The 15296-nt window shown below is 44.2% G+C and overlaps 1 protein-coding gene across 1 annotated transcript in view; it reads left to right on the top strand.

Moving 5' to 3' along the window:
- The window catches only part of LOC132571853 (zinc finger protein 91-like), a 30309-nt gene extending 22307 nt beyond the window's left edge, over positions 1-8002 (top strand). Inside the window, exons 8-9 of the mRNA XM_060238647.1 lie at positions 1832-1958; positions 4882-8002. Coding sequence (XP_060094630.1) covers positions 1832-1958; positions 4882-7493 — 2739 coding nt within the window. The 3' untranslated portion in view covers positions 7494-8002. The remainder of the gene's footprint in view (positions 1-1831; positions 1959-4881) is intronic.
- Positions 8003-15296: the final 7294 nt, after the last annotated feature.

The following is a 15296-nucleotide window of genomic DNA, read 5'->3' as shown; positions in this document are numbered from 1 at the left end:
CCTTGATGTTGCCTCCTCACTTTGGAATTCAGAGGATTAGGATGAGTATGGAGGTTCCTTTCAGCCACCATGGCTAGTAGTCATTGATAGATGAGGCCACTGTGTGACACAGAGTGTTGGACTGGATGGGCCATTGGCCTGATCCAACATGGCCTCTCTTATGTTCTTATAGATCCAACCTCCATTAGTCTGTCTAGTTTCCATTGAAAGATGTCTATTGCTGTGGCCATCACTACATCCTCTGGCAACGAATTCCACATTTCAGTGGCTCTCTGTGTAAAGTAGTATTACTTTTTATCTGGCCTGTACCTACTGCCCATCGGCTTCACTGGATGCCTTTGAAAAAGGGAGAAAAAAAATTCTGTTTGCCGGTTCTCTCCACCCCAGGCATAATTTTATAAACCTGTCATGTCCCCTCTGAGTCATCTCTTTTCTAAACTTAAAAATCCCAGCCTCTTCAGCTTTTCTTGATAGGGAAGGTGCTCTTACCCCCTCATTATCTGGGTTGCCCTCCTCTGTTTTTTTTTTTTACCAGCTCTGTAACGTCTCTTTGGAGATACGGTGACCAGAACTGGACACAGACATGTAGCAGAATATGATATGAAATAGCGAGAGAATAATGGAAATGAGTTAACGAAAAAGAAATACCCCATGAAACTCACTAATTATAACTCATAAATTATTGTCATGTATACAAATTATACCACAATCATTTCTGGTACTAAGATTGAAAGTTCCAGTATATATACAGATTTGTTAGACAATAGTTTCCAGTATTCAGACAGTACTAAGACTGAAGGTTCCAATACAGATTTGTAAAGTCATTCAAATCAATATCTGGCAACCAGTCACAGTAAAGTAAGAAGGTAAAGGTAGTCCCTTGTGCAAGCACCGTCATTACCGATCCATGGAATGATGTCACATCATGACTTTTCTTGGCAGACTTTTATGGGGTGGTTTGCCATTGCCTTCCCCAGTCATCTACACTTTACCCCCCGCAAGTGCAAAAGTGCTATTCCATCATTGCACAGTAAAGTGCAGAAGTGCTATTCCATCATTCAATACAAATATACTATTTCCAAAGGCACTGTAGAGATTCCCCGCAAATCCAACTGATGGAGCCCTTCTCTGTTCCAAGGCTCAGAGGATCAGGCTCCTGGCCTTTGGTTCTGGCACTGCAAGATGTCTTAGGCTGCCCACTGGGGAGGCAAGAGAATGGTCACCCCACTGTCTTTGGTGGGGTGTGTAGAGAAACACAAGCAGGTACCATGACCTGCAGAGAGCCTGTTTGGTGTATTGGTTAAGTGCGCGGACTCTTATCTGAGAGAACCAGGTTTGATTCCTCAGTCCTCCACTTGCACCTGCTGGAATGGCCTTGGGTCAGCCATAGCTCTGGCAGAGGTTGTCCTTGAAAGGGCAGCAGCTGTGAGAATCCCCTCAGCCTCACAGGGTGTTTGTTGTGGGAGAGGAAGATAAAGGAGATTGTGAGCGGCTCTGAAACACTGAGTGGAGGGCGAAATATAAATCCAATGTCTTCTTATTATTATTCCTGGACTGTGAATTTCCCATTAAAAACTCTTTGGTCCTTTTGATATGGACCTCTGTGGCCTTTTCCTCATAAGGCTGCCAGCCCCCTGTTACTGAGGACAACCTCGCTTGCTCCAAGTTACCCCCCAAGGAGGGTGAAGAGCGTATAGGGGCAAAAGTCCTCCCAGGGTTCTCTTCTCTCCTCTTTGTGCTGGTCATCTAGTATTGCTTTTGTTTTAGACCCCCACCCATGATGGACCAACATGCCAGCGATGTACAAGCTGCTATTTCCTTTCTCTTCCAGGGTCTGCTGTCCTTCGAAGAGGTGGCCGTGTATTTCACCCCGGGGGAGTGGGCCCTGCTGAGCCTAGCCCAAAAAGCTCTCTACGAGGAAGTCATGCTGGAAAATTTTGGGAATGTGGCCTTTCTTGGTGAGGATCCTCTTCTCTTGAGAGCCAGTTTGGTGTAGTGGTTTGATTTCCTCCTCCTGCATGCACCTGCTGATGCGACCTTGGGTCAGCCACAAGTTCTCTCAAGGCTGGTCTGCTCAAGAGCAGTTCTGGGAGAGCTCTCTCAGCCCCACCTACCTCACAGGGTGTCTGTTGTGGGGAGGGGAAGGGAAAGGAGATTGTTAGCCGCTCCGAGACTCCTTTGGCTAGTGAAGGTTGGGGTATAAATCCAATCTCCTCCTCCTCCTCCTCCTGGGTAAGGAAGGAAGTCTCTGATGAGGAAGGACATTGTCAGGTTGTCTGCCCTGGGCCCAATGGCCAACTTCTGCTACCTTCCACGGTCCTTCCTCTGATGTGGGCCCCTGCTTGGCAGTCCTGTGGCTGGGCCACATGAGAAGGCACCAGAGGCTTAGTCTAGAGAAGGCGGGGAGGCCTAGGTAGGGGCTTCCCTCCAGTCTGGGCCTTGCCTTACCTGGGCTGAGATGCGACTGTGGAGGAAAGCCAGCTGGCTTCTCTGCTGCTTCACTTCGTTTTCCGCTGGCATTTGTCTGACCCAGGAAAGGAGCAGGGAGAGAACCGCAAATGGCAGGTGGACGATTCTTTTTTTCTTTTTAAACTTATGATAAGTTTATTTTAGAAATTCTAAGTTATACAGGACTTTGTTGGGTGAAGTAGCATCGAGTAGATAAAGTCCATATAGAACAAAATTCTACTATGCATAAAGTACTATGATTTATATATATATATAAAACATTAGAATAAAATAGGAGTCAAGTTGCACCTTTAAGACCAGCTTAGTTTTATTCAGAACGTGAGCTTTCGTCTGAAGAAGGGTGCATGCACACGAAAGCTTACGTTCTGAATAAAACTAAGTTGGTCTTAAAGGTGCAATCGACTCCTATTTTGTTCTACTACCTCAGACCAACACGGCTGCCTACTTGGATCTATATAACATTGTAGAACATCTTATTTAGCATTTAAGATAACATCCAGTTTGCCAATCAATCAATCTATAGATAAATAAACAAATAAATATCTTCTAAGGATAAATTAACTGGTAATTGGGCTAGAATTTTGACTCTTAAGCTTAAGAATAATGCCTTGCTCCATCCCAAGCCAAACAAAAGGGATGATTCGGACTTCAAACATTCATGTGACTTACCTGTGGTGTGTTTCTGGAGGGACAGAGTCAACCTGGCTTGGAATTGCTTGTTTTCCCTGATAAACAGGATGTGAGATTGCTAATCCTGACCTCATATTCTGGCTGGAAGGGGAGAAAAAGCACTGTCTCCTTTTCTCCAACAACAAGGAGGGTTTGGCAGTTAGCTGTTCAGCTCTCCCATGGGACTGTGTGTGAACAGCTGGCTCTTGTGGAAGGGAGGGGTTTTGAGAGCCAGTTTAGTTGAGAACCAGTTAAGAGCAATGGACTCTAATCTGGAGAACTGGGTTTGATTCCCCACCCCTCAACATAATGACCTTGGGTCAGTTACAGCCAGGGCTTTTTTTTTTTAGCAGGAACGCACAGGAACACAGTTCCGGCTGGTTTAGTGTCAAGGGATGTGCCCTAATATGCAAATGAATTCCTGTTGGGTTTTTCTACAAAAAGAAAAGCCCTGTGTGAAACAATGGTGATGTTAAGAGTGTGGCCTAATATGAGTTCCTGCTGGGCCTTTTCTACATAAAAAGCCCTGGTAATAGCACTCTCAGAGCTGTTCTCTCAAGAGCAGAGCTCTCTCAGCCCCACCTGCCTCACAGGGGGTGCGTCTGTTGTGGGCAGAGGAGGGGTAGGCGATTGTAAGCTGCTCAGAGACTCCTTCTGATAGTGAAGGGTGGGCTATAAAACCGATTCTTCTCCTTCTCTCTACAGTTATGATGTCAGATTGACGAGTACCATTGTTACTGTTGGTGAGGCAACTCAAGGTGAATGAGGAGTAAACCATCACCATTATTGGGCCCTGAACTGAGCCCTGTGGTACCCCACTGGACACCTCTCTCCATTCAAATGAAATGCCATTGACAGCTACTCTTTGAGTGCAGTTCTCCAATGAGTTCTCTATCCATCTAACTAATCTAACGACGAGTTCTCTATCCACCTGAAACTCTAATCAAAAGAGTTTCCGGCTCAACATTAGGAAGAACTTCCTGACTGTTAGAGTGATTCCTCAGTGGAACAGGCTTCCTCAGGAGGTGGTGGGCTCTCCTTCCTTGGAGGTTTTTAAACAGAGGCTAGATGGCCATCTGACAGCGATGAAGATCCTGTGAATTTAGGGGGAGGTGTTTGTGAGTTTCCTGCATTGTGCAGGGGGTTGGACTAGATGACCCTGGAGGTCCTTTTCCACTCGATGATTCCTAGAGCCCATTTCCATCATCTCCTACTGCCCTGGAAAGAGGAAATAATCAGGAAATCTGTGACCTGTGTCCTGGGCTAAGGGCAAAGTCACCAGCTTGTGACTATTTTGGGGGCAGGTCTTATGACCTGCAGTTTGGGTGAAGGAAGGATCTCTTCGGCAGTAACTGTCCCAATGAAATACTGTTCTCTGATTAATAAAGCAAGAGTCAAGCTGCACCTTTAAGACCAACAAAGTTTTATTCAAAATGTACGTTTTTGTGTGCTAAAAGAAAACTTCATCAGACAGTAGGATGAAAAGTCTGATGAAGTGTGCTTCTAGCACACGGAAGCTTACATTCTGCATCAAACTTTGTTGGTCTTAAAGGTGCGACTCGACTCTTGCTTTGTTCTACTGCTTCAGCCCAACACGGCTGCCCACCTGGATCTATTCTTTGATTAACCACTGCAGACAACAGTCCAGTCAGTACCATTTTGGATGTCACAGGATCACATTGCCAAGCAAGAGGTTTTATGCTGGATTCTCTTTATGGTTAATCATGCCTGTTTCTCTTTCAGCTGGAGCGGTGTGGGAGTCAGCAAACGAAATGAAAGAGCATGGAGTGACAGAGAAAGAAGATACATATCCAGTTGGAAAAGAAGACATTGAATATTGTAATGCACAGAGAAAGGAAGAGGGGAAAGACCCACCGAGGAATACTTCCTCTCTTTTAGAAGCTGATGTCTCTTTTGAGGTTCCAGAAGTGTACAAAGGAGCCAACAGAAATGAGTGCACTGGAAATGAAGAAAGTGTTCCAGAAAAATCTGTCGTTAATATTCATTGGAAGAACCATAGCAGAAAGAAAATATTTAAATGCCTGCAATGTGGAAAAGCCTTTCAGCAGACAGAAAACCTTACTTCCCAAAACATAATTGATACCTCGGAGGAAAAATGCAATTGCCCAGAGAGTACAAAAAGGTTCAGTCAGATTTCACAGCTTACTGTCTATCAAAGAAGCCACACAGAAGAGAAGCCGTATAATTCTTTGGAGTGCGAAAAAAGCAGCCATCAGAGTAGACAGCTTACGTCCCCTCACACAGTGGAAAAACCATATAAAATCCAGGACTGTGGAAAAAGCATTAGACCAAGTGGTCACACAAGGAAGAATAGATACAAATGCCTGGTGTGTGGGAAAAGCTTCACTCACAGTACAAGCCTTACACTCCATCAAAAAATTCACACAGGAGAGAAACCATATAAATGCCAGCTGTGTGGGAAAAGTTTCAGTTGTTGTAATTACCTTACTTCTCATCAAATAATTCATACAGGGGAGAAACCATATAAATGTCTGGAGTGTGGGGAAAGCTTCAGCCGGACTGGAAACCTTAGTTCCCATAAAAGAATTCACACTGGGGAGAAACCATATAAATGCCTGGAGTGTGGAAAAAGCTTCGCTCACAGTACAAGCCTTACACTCCACCAAATAATCCACACAGGGGAGAAACCATATAAATGTCTGGAGTGTGGGAAAAGCTTCAGCCGGACTGGAAACCTTAGTTCCCATCAAAGAATTCACACTGGGGAGAAACCATATAAATGCCTGGAGTGTGGAAAAAGCTTCGCTCACAGTACAAGCCTTACACTCCACCAAATAATTCACACAGGGGAGAAACCATATAAATGCCTGGAGTGTGGAAAAAGCTTCAGTCGGCCTGGAAACCTTAGTTCCCATAGAAGAATTCACACCGGAGAGAAAAGGTATAAGTGCCTAGTGTGTGGGAAAAGCTTCACTCACAGTACAAGCCATACAGTCCATCAAAGAATTCACACAGGAGAGAAACCATATAAATGCCAGGAGTGTGGAAAAAGCTTCACTCACAGTGCAAGCCTTACTTTCCATCAAAGAATCCATACAGGGGAGAAGTCATATAAATGTTTGGAGTGTGGAAAAAGTTTTGCTTGGAGGGGAAACCTGACTTCCCATAAAATAATTCACACTGGGGAGAAACCATATAAATGCCAGACATGTGGGAAAAGCTTTAGTCGCAGTGGCAACCTTACTCTCCATCAAAGAATTCACGCAGAGGATAAGAGATATAAATGTCTGGAGTGTGGAAAAAACTTCACTTACAGTAGAGACCTTCGTTCCCATGAAAGAATTCACACAGGTGAGAAACCATATAAATGTCAAAGATGTGGACGGAGTTTCCGTCATAGTGGATACCTGACTATCCATCAAAGAATTCACACAGGGGAGAAACCATTTAAATGCCTGGAGTGTGGAAAAAGCTTCAGTAGCAGTAATTACCTTACTGCCCATCGAAAAATTCACACAGGGGAGAAACCATATAAATGCCAGGAGTGTGGACAAAGCTTCAGTCGCAATGGCAACCTTACTCTCCATCAGATAACTCACACAGAGGAGAAGAGATATAAATGCCTGGTTTGTGGGAAAAGCTTCTCTCGGAGTACAACCCTTACACTTCATCAAAGAATTCACACGGGAGAGAAACCGTATAAATGCCAGAAGTGTGGGGAAAGCTTCATTTGCAGTGGAAACCTTACTTCCCATCAAAGAATTCACACAGGGGAGAAACCATATAAATGTGAAGAATGTGGACAATGTTTCCGTCTTAGAGGAGTCCTGGCTGTTCATCAACGAATTCACACAGGGGAGAAACCATATCAATGCCAGCATTGTGGACAAAGCTTTGCTCGCAGTGGATATCTTGCCGTTCATCAAAGAATTCACACAGGGGAGAAACCATATAAATGCCAGGAATGTGGGAAAAGCTTCAGTTCCAGCAGCAACTTTACTCTACATCAAAGAACTCACACAGAAGAGAAGAGATATAAATGCCCTGAGTGTGGGAAAAGCTTCAGATGGCCTGGAACCCTTAGCTCCCACCATAAGATTCACACGGGGGAGAAACCATATAAATGCCAAGAGTGTGGACAAAGTTTCCGTCGTAGTGGAGACCTGACTGTCCATCTAAGAATTCACACAGGGGAAAAACCCTATAAATGCCTAGAGTGTGGGAAAAGCTTCAGTCGCAGTCATCATCTTACTTCCCATCAAAGAACTCACACAGGGGAGTATCCATATAAATGCCTGGAGTGTGGGAAAAGCTTCAGTCGCAGTAATTACCTTATTTCCCATCAAAGAATTCACACTGGGGAATCCACATAAATGCCTGAAATAGGGGGAAAGCTTCCATCACAACTTACTTTCCATCAAAGAACTCATTCAGGAGAGAAACCATAAAAATGCTAAACCAGGGGTGTGTGACCTAATATGCAGAGGAGTTCCTGCTACAAAAAAAGCCCTGCTGGTTGCCACTTTGGGATCAGGAACCAATTTTCTCCAGGCCAGTTGGCTGGGGATCCCAGAGGGTTTTGGGGGTTTTTGGTCGTATTTTAGGCATGGAGCAAGTGTTGCTGGGTATGTGTGGTAATGGAGGTACTTGTGAACTTTCTGCATTGTGCAAGGGGTTGGACTAGATGGCCTATGTGTATGCCCATGTAGTGTCCATAATCTGTGCAGGTGCAACAGTTCATCGTGAAGTACAGGGCTGCCTCTAGTCCAGACAGTTCATTAATGTAGCAGATGTAACAGGAAATGTATTACTCTGAAGTGACTAGTTTAGCTTCATAACATTGCTTTTAGAAGTTAATGAGCATTATGAAGATTTGTTCCAGATTTATAGTTACTTTGGGGAATCAGTCGTTTTCTTTAGAAGACAATAATGTAGTAGAGGTAGAAAGATTTATCTGTTTTTGTCACCTTATCTATAAATGTGTTACGTAAAGGGCCAAGTCTGCTGGCTTTCAGTCAGAGAACATTTTAGGGCAGATATCTCGGGGGAGGGGGTCAAAACTTTGCATTGCATTTGCCATTCAACTAAAACCTGATTTGTCTTAAAATTCAAGTGTTTAGCCGAGTATGAGAAATGTTAGGAGATCTGATTTTTTATTGTGTGTTTTTTCCTCAATCGGATCAATTAGCATCTGCATGTACCTCTCAAGTTCTTGCCTAATAAATTGTTTCTTGTTTTAAATAAAACCATTAACTTGAAAAAGTTCTCTTGTTTTTTTTCTGGTTAAGGATCAAACACCTAGACCCCCTCATCATTCATTATGTTATAAAAGTTAAACTGTCTCAGAGAGATTATTTTACGTCGATCCAATAAGGTTTCTTGCACTGTTCAGCTAATAAGGATAATTTTCAGAGGGCTGAATGGTGCAGAACCCGAAACTGGATATGAATCTGATAATTTGTTGCAGGTAGGTGCCTGAAACAACTTTTTGTTCATGGGTGACAAGAAGAGGAAATGAACGACTTTTCTTTTCTCCCTTTCTCACAATACAAGAACTTGTGGGCACTCAATGAAATTGCTGAGCAGTCGGGTTAGAACAGATGAAAGGAAGCACTTCTTCACCCAAAGGGTGATTCACACATGTAATTCACTGCCACAGGAGGTGGTGGTGGCTACAAGCACAGACAGCTTCAAGAGGGGATTGGATAAATATGAAGCAGAGGTCCATCAGTGACTATTAGCCACAAGGGATAGATGGAACTCTCTGTCTGGGGCAGTGATGCTCTGTATTCTTGGGGAGGGGGGCAACAGTGGGAGGGATTCTAGTGTCCTGTCCTGATGGCACTTGGGTTTTTTGGCCACTATGTGACACAGAGTGTTGGACTGGATGGGCCATTGGCCTGATCCAACATGGCTTCTCTTATGTTCAACAAGGTGGACAAGACTCTGTTTGAATTTATAAGAGCAGAATAATTCCTTCATTCCTGCCTTCCAGATCTGTATGACAAAGTGGCCAAGCAAAGGCTCAAGGCCAGTACTCCTGCTTCAGACTCCGTAAATCAGGTGGTGGAACTTGGAGAGGTCCAAGAGTGAAAGTTTGTTAGGCAGATCTCCATTTTAAGAGAATGGGCTGCAATTCGGTAGTCCATGGTCGAGGTTCAGCGAATTGCAGTGCACCCAATTTCTAGTGTACCAGAGACTCAGGAACCTAACACACTCACCACCCAGAGTCTTTTTGAGGATTTGGCGCCTGTGGAACTTCCTGCTTCAGTGACTATCGATTGAGTTTCACCACACTCAGTGAAGTGACTACACTTTTCAGAAAGTCTGTGAAGAAGCTGGCAATCTTCCAAGGACTTTCTGAGAGACTGTAATCTAGATTTGTGTGGAATGGAGGAATTGTTGTTCAGGTACCATGAGCCAACTCGTCATGTCTCTTCTGTACAGAGATAAACATTTGGTCCTACTCCAGTTAGACTTCATCATATTCATAAAGCTCAGGCACCTTCATGTTGGAAGGGATGCAGTGAATTGGGATCTTATATACACTGTTGGTGGGGATGTAAGTTTGTCCAATCTTTTCGGCAATAAGTTTTATTAATGATCAAAGATATTACTGATTATACAGTACGCTGTAATCCAGTTACTGTTTTATTGAACTATTGGAAAGATGTTGCAAGAATGGACTTAATCTACATACTGTTGTCAGCTGCCAAGATGCCTATTGCTTCCTGTTGGAAAACACGAGACTCTTCGACTATCAAGCAATGGTTTTCTAAGATTTGGACTCACTTTTTAATGGACAAAATATCCTATAGCATTGCTTGTCATTCATTTTGTCTCATCATTCAGTCTCTTATGAACATTGGTTCCCCCTACTAGAAAAACTGGATTCCTTCCTAGATGTTTATAAACGTTCCCAAAGTCATCAGTATTTTCACTTTATAAAAAAAACAGCTGGTTGTTTTAATCCTTTCCTTTCTATTTCCAAATTTCAATCGTTTGTAGTCAACTCAGAGGCTTCCTTATTTTTATGTATACTTGTCCATTGCATTGTCTGCTTGTTATAGTTTTAAAGGGTTTTTCCCATTAAGATTTGTTCATTATAAATCTTGATTTAAAATTATATGAATGTTTTGTAAAGTTTGATTTTCCAAATTGAAAATTTGGAAAATAAATAAAAAATGCATTAAAAAAAAAAAAGAGGTTGGTGCCACCACAATACAAACTGATGTTTCTAGGAAACCTACAGATGCCGATTCTTATCTAGCAGGGGATAGTTTCCATCCTTATCATCTAAAAAAGAATGTGCCCTATTCCCAATTTTTGAGATTAAGAAGGAATTGCAGTTTGGATTTAGATTTCCAGACAAGCCCAGGAGCTAATCTAGAGTTGCCAATCTCCAGGTGGGAAAGGAAAAAAAGCAACAACTCTGCCACAAACTATTAATTATCTTTAGAAAATATCTATTAAACCCTGTCCAGATGAAAGAAATATAAGCACTGTGTAGGGTTGCCAATCCCCAGGTGGGGGCAGGGGATCCCCCGGTTTGGAGGCCCTCCCCCCACTTCAGGGTCATCAGAAAGTAGTGGTGGGAGGGAACTGTCTACTGGGAACTCCGTTATTCCCTATGGAGACCAATTCCCATAAGGTATAATGGAAAATTGATCCGTGGGTATCTGGGGCTCTGGGGGGGATTGTTTTTTTTTAGTTAGAGGCGCCAAAAGACCTCTCTTTAAAAGACCTTCCAAGTTTCAAAACGATTGGATCAGGGGGTCCAATTCTATGAGCGGCCAAAGAATGTGTCCCTATCCATTATTTCCAATGGAGGGAAGGCGCGCAGTTCCTTTAAACATGGTGGCCAGTGCTCCCTTTGGAGTTCAAAGGCGCCTTTGTGAAAATGTATTGATAAGCGGGCGCACAGAAATGCTGTTCTGAGAGCAATTTGTAATGATTATTATTCGGCTTGCAAAAAAGCTTTGAGGAGCGGAATGTGGATCTTCTAGCCGGCAACCACGTGAAGGAAATTTACCCCTTTGGAGCTGATTCCTGTTCATTGACTCTTCTTTGTGGATTGAACTGTGGACTTTGAGACTCTTATATGAAGAAGATTTTTTGGGAGACGAGTCAAACAGGAATAGAGTCTTTTGCTTCATGAGACACTGGACTTTGGGATTTTGTTATAAGTTTATGAAAGGTTCATAAAAGGTGTTTCTATGTGATTTTGTATATTTAAGAGATATTTTCTAAAGATAATTAATAGTTTGTGGCACAGTTGTTGTTTTTTTCCCCTTTCTTGCTCTCACTGTGCCTCCACTGGCTTTGTTTGTTTAATCTCCAGGTGGGGGCAGGAGATTCCACCGGTTTGGAGGCCCCCCCTGCCCCGCTACAGGGTCACTAAGCTGTGCCTTGCCAGAGACTGAGCACATTGCAGAGACCTCTGGAAGAGAGCAGAGAGAGCTTCAAGGGTGAGACTTGGCAGCTGGGGGAATTGCTGAAAACTTTTGAGTTCGTGTGAAGAGCTGAAGGTGATTGTGGCTGATTGATTAGAGTGGCTGTGTTGCCCACCCTCTTTGCATTATTAAGCTGTGCCTTGCCAGAGGCGCGAGCTGAAGGGCTGTTAGCCTGGGGTCTGTTTAAGGACCAGGAACCCAGATCCCTATTTCCTTGTGTTCCCAATAAGGTAAGTAGACTCTCCAGGCGGGGAGCCACATAAACAGGGTTTAAAAAGAGACTGCATATTTTTAAAAAGCTATCATGAAGGTAGAATGCCAGCAGGGGGGTGGGGGCTTTCCACTGTTTTGCACCGAGTGTCACATGTATGCCTATCTGCCCACAGGGCAGAAGTCTTGGGTGTGTGCTCGATGCAAGGAGCTCCTGGTCCTCAGGGAACGAGTTCGTACCCTTGAGGCTGAGGTGACTGACCTGGAGAAGCAGAGACAGTCAGTTAGGCTCTCAGGGAAGACTCTTAGGGGCGTACTAGATGAGCCTCGCTCTGAACGTGGCAGCACCATTGCTGCCAGGCAGCGTGAGGGTCAAGAGGGAACAGGGCACCGGGCTGAGAATAAGGGGAATGCGCTCTCAGAAGGGACCTCTTCTTCGGTTGGTCAACGGGAACCCTTTCGTGCCAAGGAACCATCCCTGGGTGGGGAAAGAAGGGGGGGTCTTGGTAGTGGGTGATTCGATCCTTAGGCTAGTAGACAGCTGGGTGGCAAAACCACGTACTGAGGTGACTTGCCTGCCAGGTGCGCAGATAGCGGACATTATGCGTGTAGTAGATAGGCTGATAGACAGTGCTGGGGAGGAGCCAGTGGTCGTGGTGCATGTTGGCACCAATGATGTGGGGAAATGCAGTCATGAGGTCCTGGAGGAAAAATTTAGGCTGCTAGGTGGGAGACTTAAGGTAGCCTTCTCAGAAGTGCTACCTGTTCCACGTGCAGGGCTGGAGACAGACACAAATAAGTCTCAATGTGTGGATGAGACGATGGTGCAAGGAGGAAGGGTTTAAGTTTGTTAGGCACTGGGATGCTTTCTGGAACAAGTGGGAGCTGTACAAAAAAGATGGTCTCCACTTGCCCCCGGATGGAACCAGGCTGCTGGCGCTTAAAATCAAAAAGGTGGCAGAGCAGTTTTTAAACTAAATCTAGGGGGAAAGCCGACAGGAGATGAAATGTCTCTGGTTCGGGAAGACTCATCTCAAAGAGATGAAGGGTTAGCTGATACTTTTCTACCGGGTAATGGAACAGAGTTGTCCACTGAGACGGTGACAATCAGAATGGACTGCCTGCCAGAGTCTCGAGGCGGCAGGAGGAAGGTGGCGGGCCTAGCTTGCCTAGGAAATTATAGATGTTTGTATGCAAATGCTAGAAGTCTTTGAAGTGAAATTGGTGAGTTGGAATGCTTAGTGTTGAGAGAAAACATAGACATTGTGGGAATTTCAGAAACTTGGTGGAATGAGGAGAATCAGTGGGACACGGTGATTCCTGGATATAAGTTATACCGGAAGGATAGGGAGGGAAGGGTTGGAGGTGGGGTGGCTCTGTATGTCAGAGAGGGCATATGGTCCAGTAAGACGGAGGTCAGAGAATTAGATTCCCTTACAGAAATGCTTTGGGTTGAAATAGAGGGCCAAAAAGGCAATTTAACTATGGGAGTTTGTTATCGCCCACCAAATCAAAAGACAGAGGACGACTATAATATGACGGAAGGCTTAAAGATGGTGGCTAGACGAAAAAACTGTGTCGTCATAGGTGATTTTAACTACCCGCAGATTGATTGGGTCAATATGTGTTCTGGTTGAGAGAAAGAGACTGAGTTTCTAGATGCTCTAAATGACTGTGCTATGGAGCAGATGGTCACAGAACCTACCAGGGGTGGGGCGATCCTGGATTTGGTCCTAAGTAATGCCCAAGACCTGGTGAGAGATGTAAAAGTGATCACACTGCTTGGGAGCAGTGACCATGACGTTATTGATTTCACTATTTGTATAAATAGGGAGTTGCCCCAAAAGACCAGCACAACCACGTTTAACTTTAAAAGGAGTAAATTCTCTGAGATGCGGAGGCATGTGAAGAGGAAACTGAAAGGAAAGGTAAATACAGTCAAAACCCTAGGGGAAGCTTGGAGGCTATTTAAAACTACAATCCTGGAAGTACAGATAAAATATATACCATGAGTTAGGAAAGGTACAAACAGGTATAAGAGAAGGCCTGCATGGTTAACAAACAAAGTAATGGAAGCTGTAAAAAGTAAGAAGGACTCCTTTAAGCGGTAGAAAGCTAGTCCAAGTTAAATTAATAAAAGGGAACACAGGCAATGGCAAATCAAATGCAAGACTGTGATCAGGCAGGCAAAAAGGGACTATGAGGAGCATATTGCAAAAAACACAAAGACCAACAATAAAAATGTCTTCAAATATATTAGAAGCAGGAAACCAGCCAGGGAGGCAATGGGGCCCTTGGATGACCAAGGGCTAAAAAGATTACTGAAGGAGGATAGGGAAATGGCTGAGAAGCTAAATGAATTTTTTGTCTCCGTCTTCACTGTGGAAGATGAGAAGTGTTTGCCTGCCCCGGAACCACTTCTGTTGGAAGGGGTGTCGAAAGACCTGAGCCTGATTGAGGTGACAAGAGAGGAGGTCCTACAACTGATGGAAGAATTAAAAACTAATAAGTCACCAGGTCCAGATGGCATACATCCAAGAGTTCTGAAAGAACTCAAAGTTGAACTTGTGGATCTTCTGACAAAAATATGTAATCTTTCATTGACATCTGCCTCCGTTCCTGAGGACTGGAAGGTAGCAAATGTCACCCCCATCTTTAAAAAGGGTTCCAGAGGAGATCCGGGTAACTACAGGCCAGTCAGTCTGACTTCAATACCGGGAAAGTTGGTAGAAACCATTATCAAGGACAGAATGAGTAGGCACATTGATGAACACGAGTTATTGAGGAAGTTTGGTGTAGTGGTTAAGTGTGCAGTCTTATTTGGGAGAACCGGGTTTGATTCCCCACTCCTCCACTTGCAGTTGCTGAAATGGCCTCAGGTTAGCCATAGCTCTCGCAGGAGTTGTCCTTCAAAGGGCAGCTGCTGTGAGAGCCCTCTCAGCCCCACCCACCTCACAGGGTGTCTGTTGTGGGGGGAGAAGATATGGGAGATTGTAAGCCGCTCTGAGTCTCTGATTCAAAGAGAAGGGCAGGGTATACATCTGCAATTCTTCTTCCCCACGCTCCGCTGCCATCGGGACTTTGCAGAGGCTTCCTGAGTCTTGGGCAGCCTCCACAAAGTCAGGGAGGGAAGCAAGCGTGCTCTGGGCATGCCCGCTGCCATCAGGGTGTCTGTTGTGGGGGGAGAAGATATAGGAGGTTGTAAGCCACTCTGAGACTCTGATTCAGAGAGAAGGTCGGGGTATAAATCTGCAATCTTTTTCTTCTTCAATGGCGGATTGTGCCAATGTTTTTAAACTATACTTTTAGTGCACTTTGTAATAAATACATATGTTTTGGCTTAATGTATTTCTCACAATATTTTTTTCTCTCTCACCTAGACTTTCGGTACCCAAGATGATCAAGTCTGATCATATAATTTTTTTTGTTCTTATCTGAGCATTATGGTAATTTCCCTGGTATGAAACAATGGCTAGGTCCTTTCTCAGTCAAAAAAGCTCAACTGATCTGTTG

The sequence above is a fragment of the Heteronotia binoei genome, chromosome 5, assembly GCF_032191835.1.
Source record: "Heteronotia binoei isolate CCM8104 ecotype False Entrance Well chromosome 5, APGP_CSIRO_Hbin_v1, whole genome shotgun sequence".
NCBI classification, from domain to species: Eukaryota; Metazoa; Chordata; class Lepidosauria; order Squamata; family Gekkonidae; genus Heteronotia; species Heteronotia binoei.
This window is presented reverse-complemented; position numbering and strand designations above follow the sequence as displayed.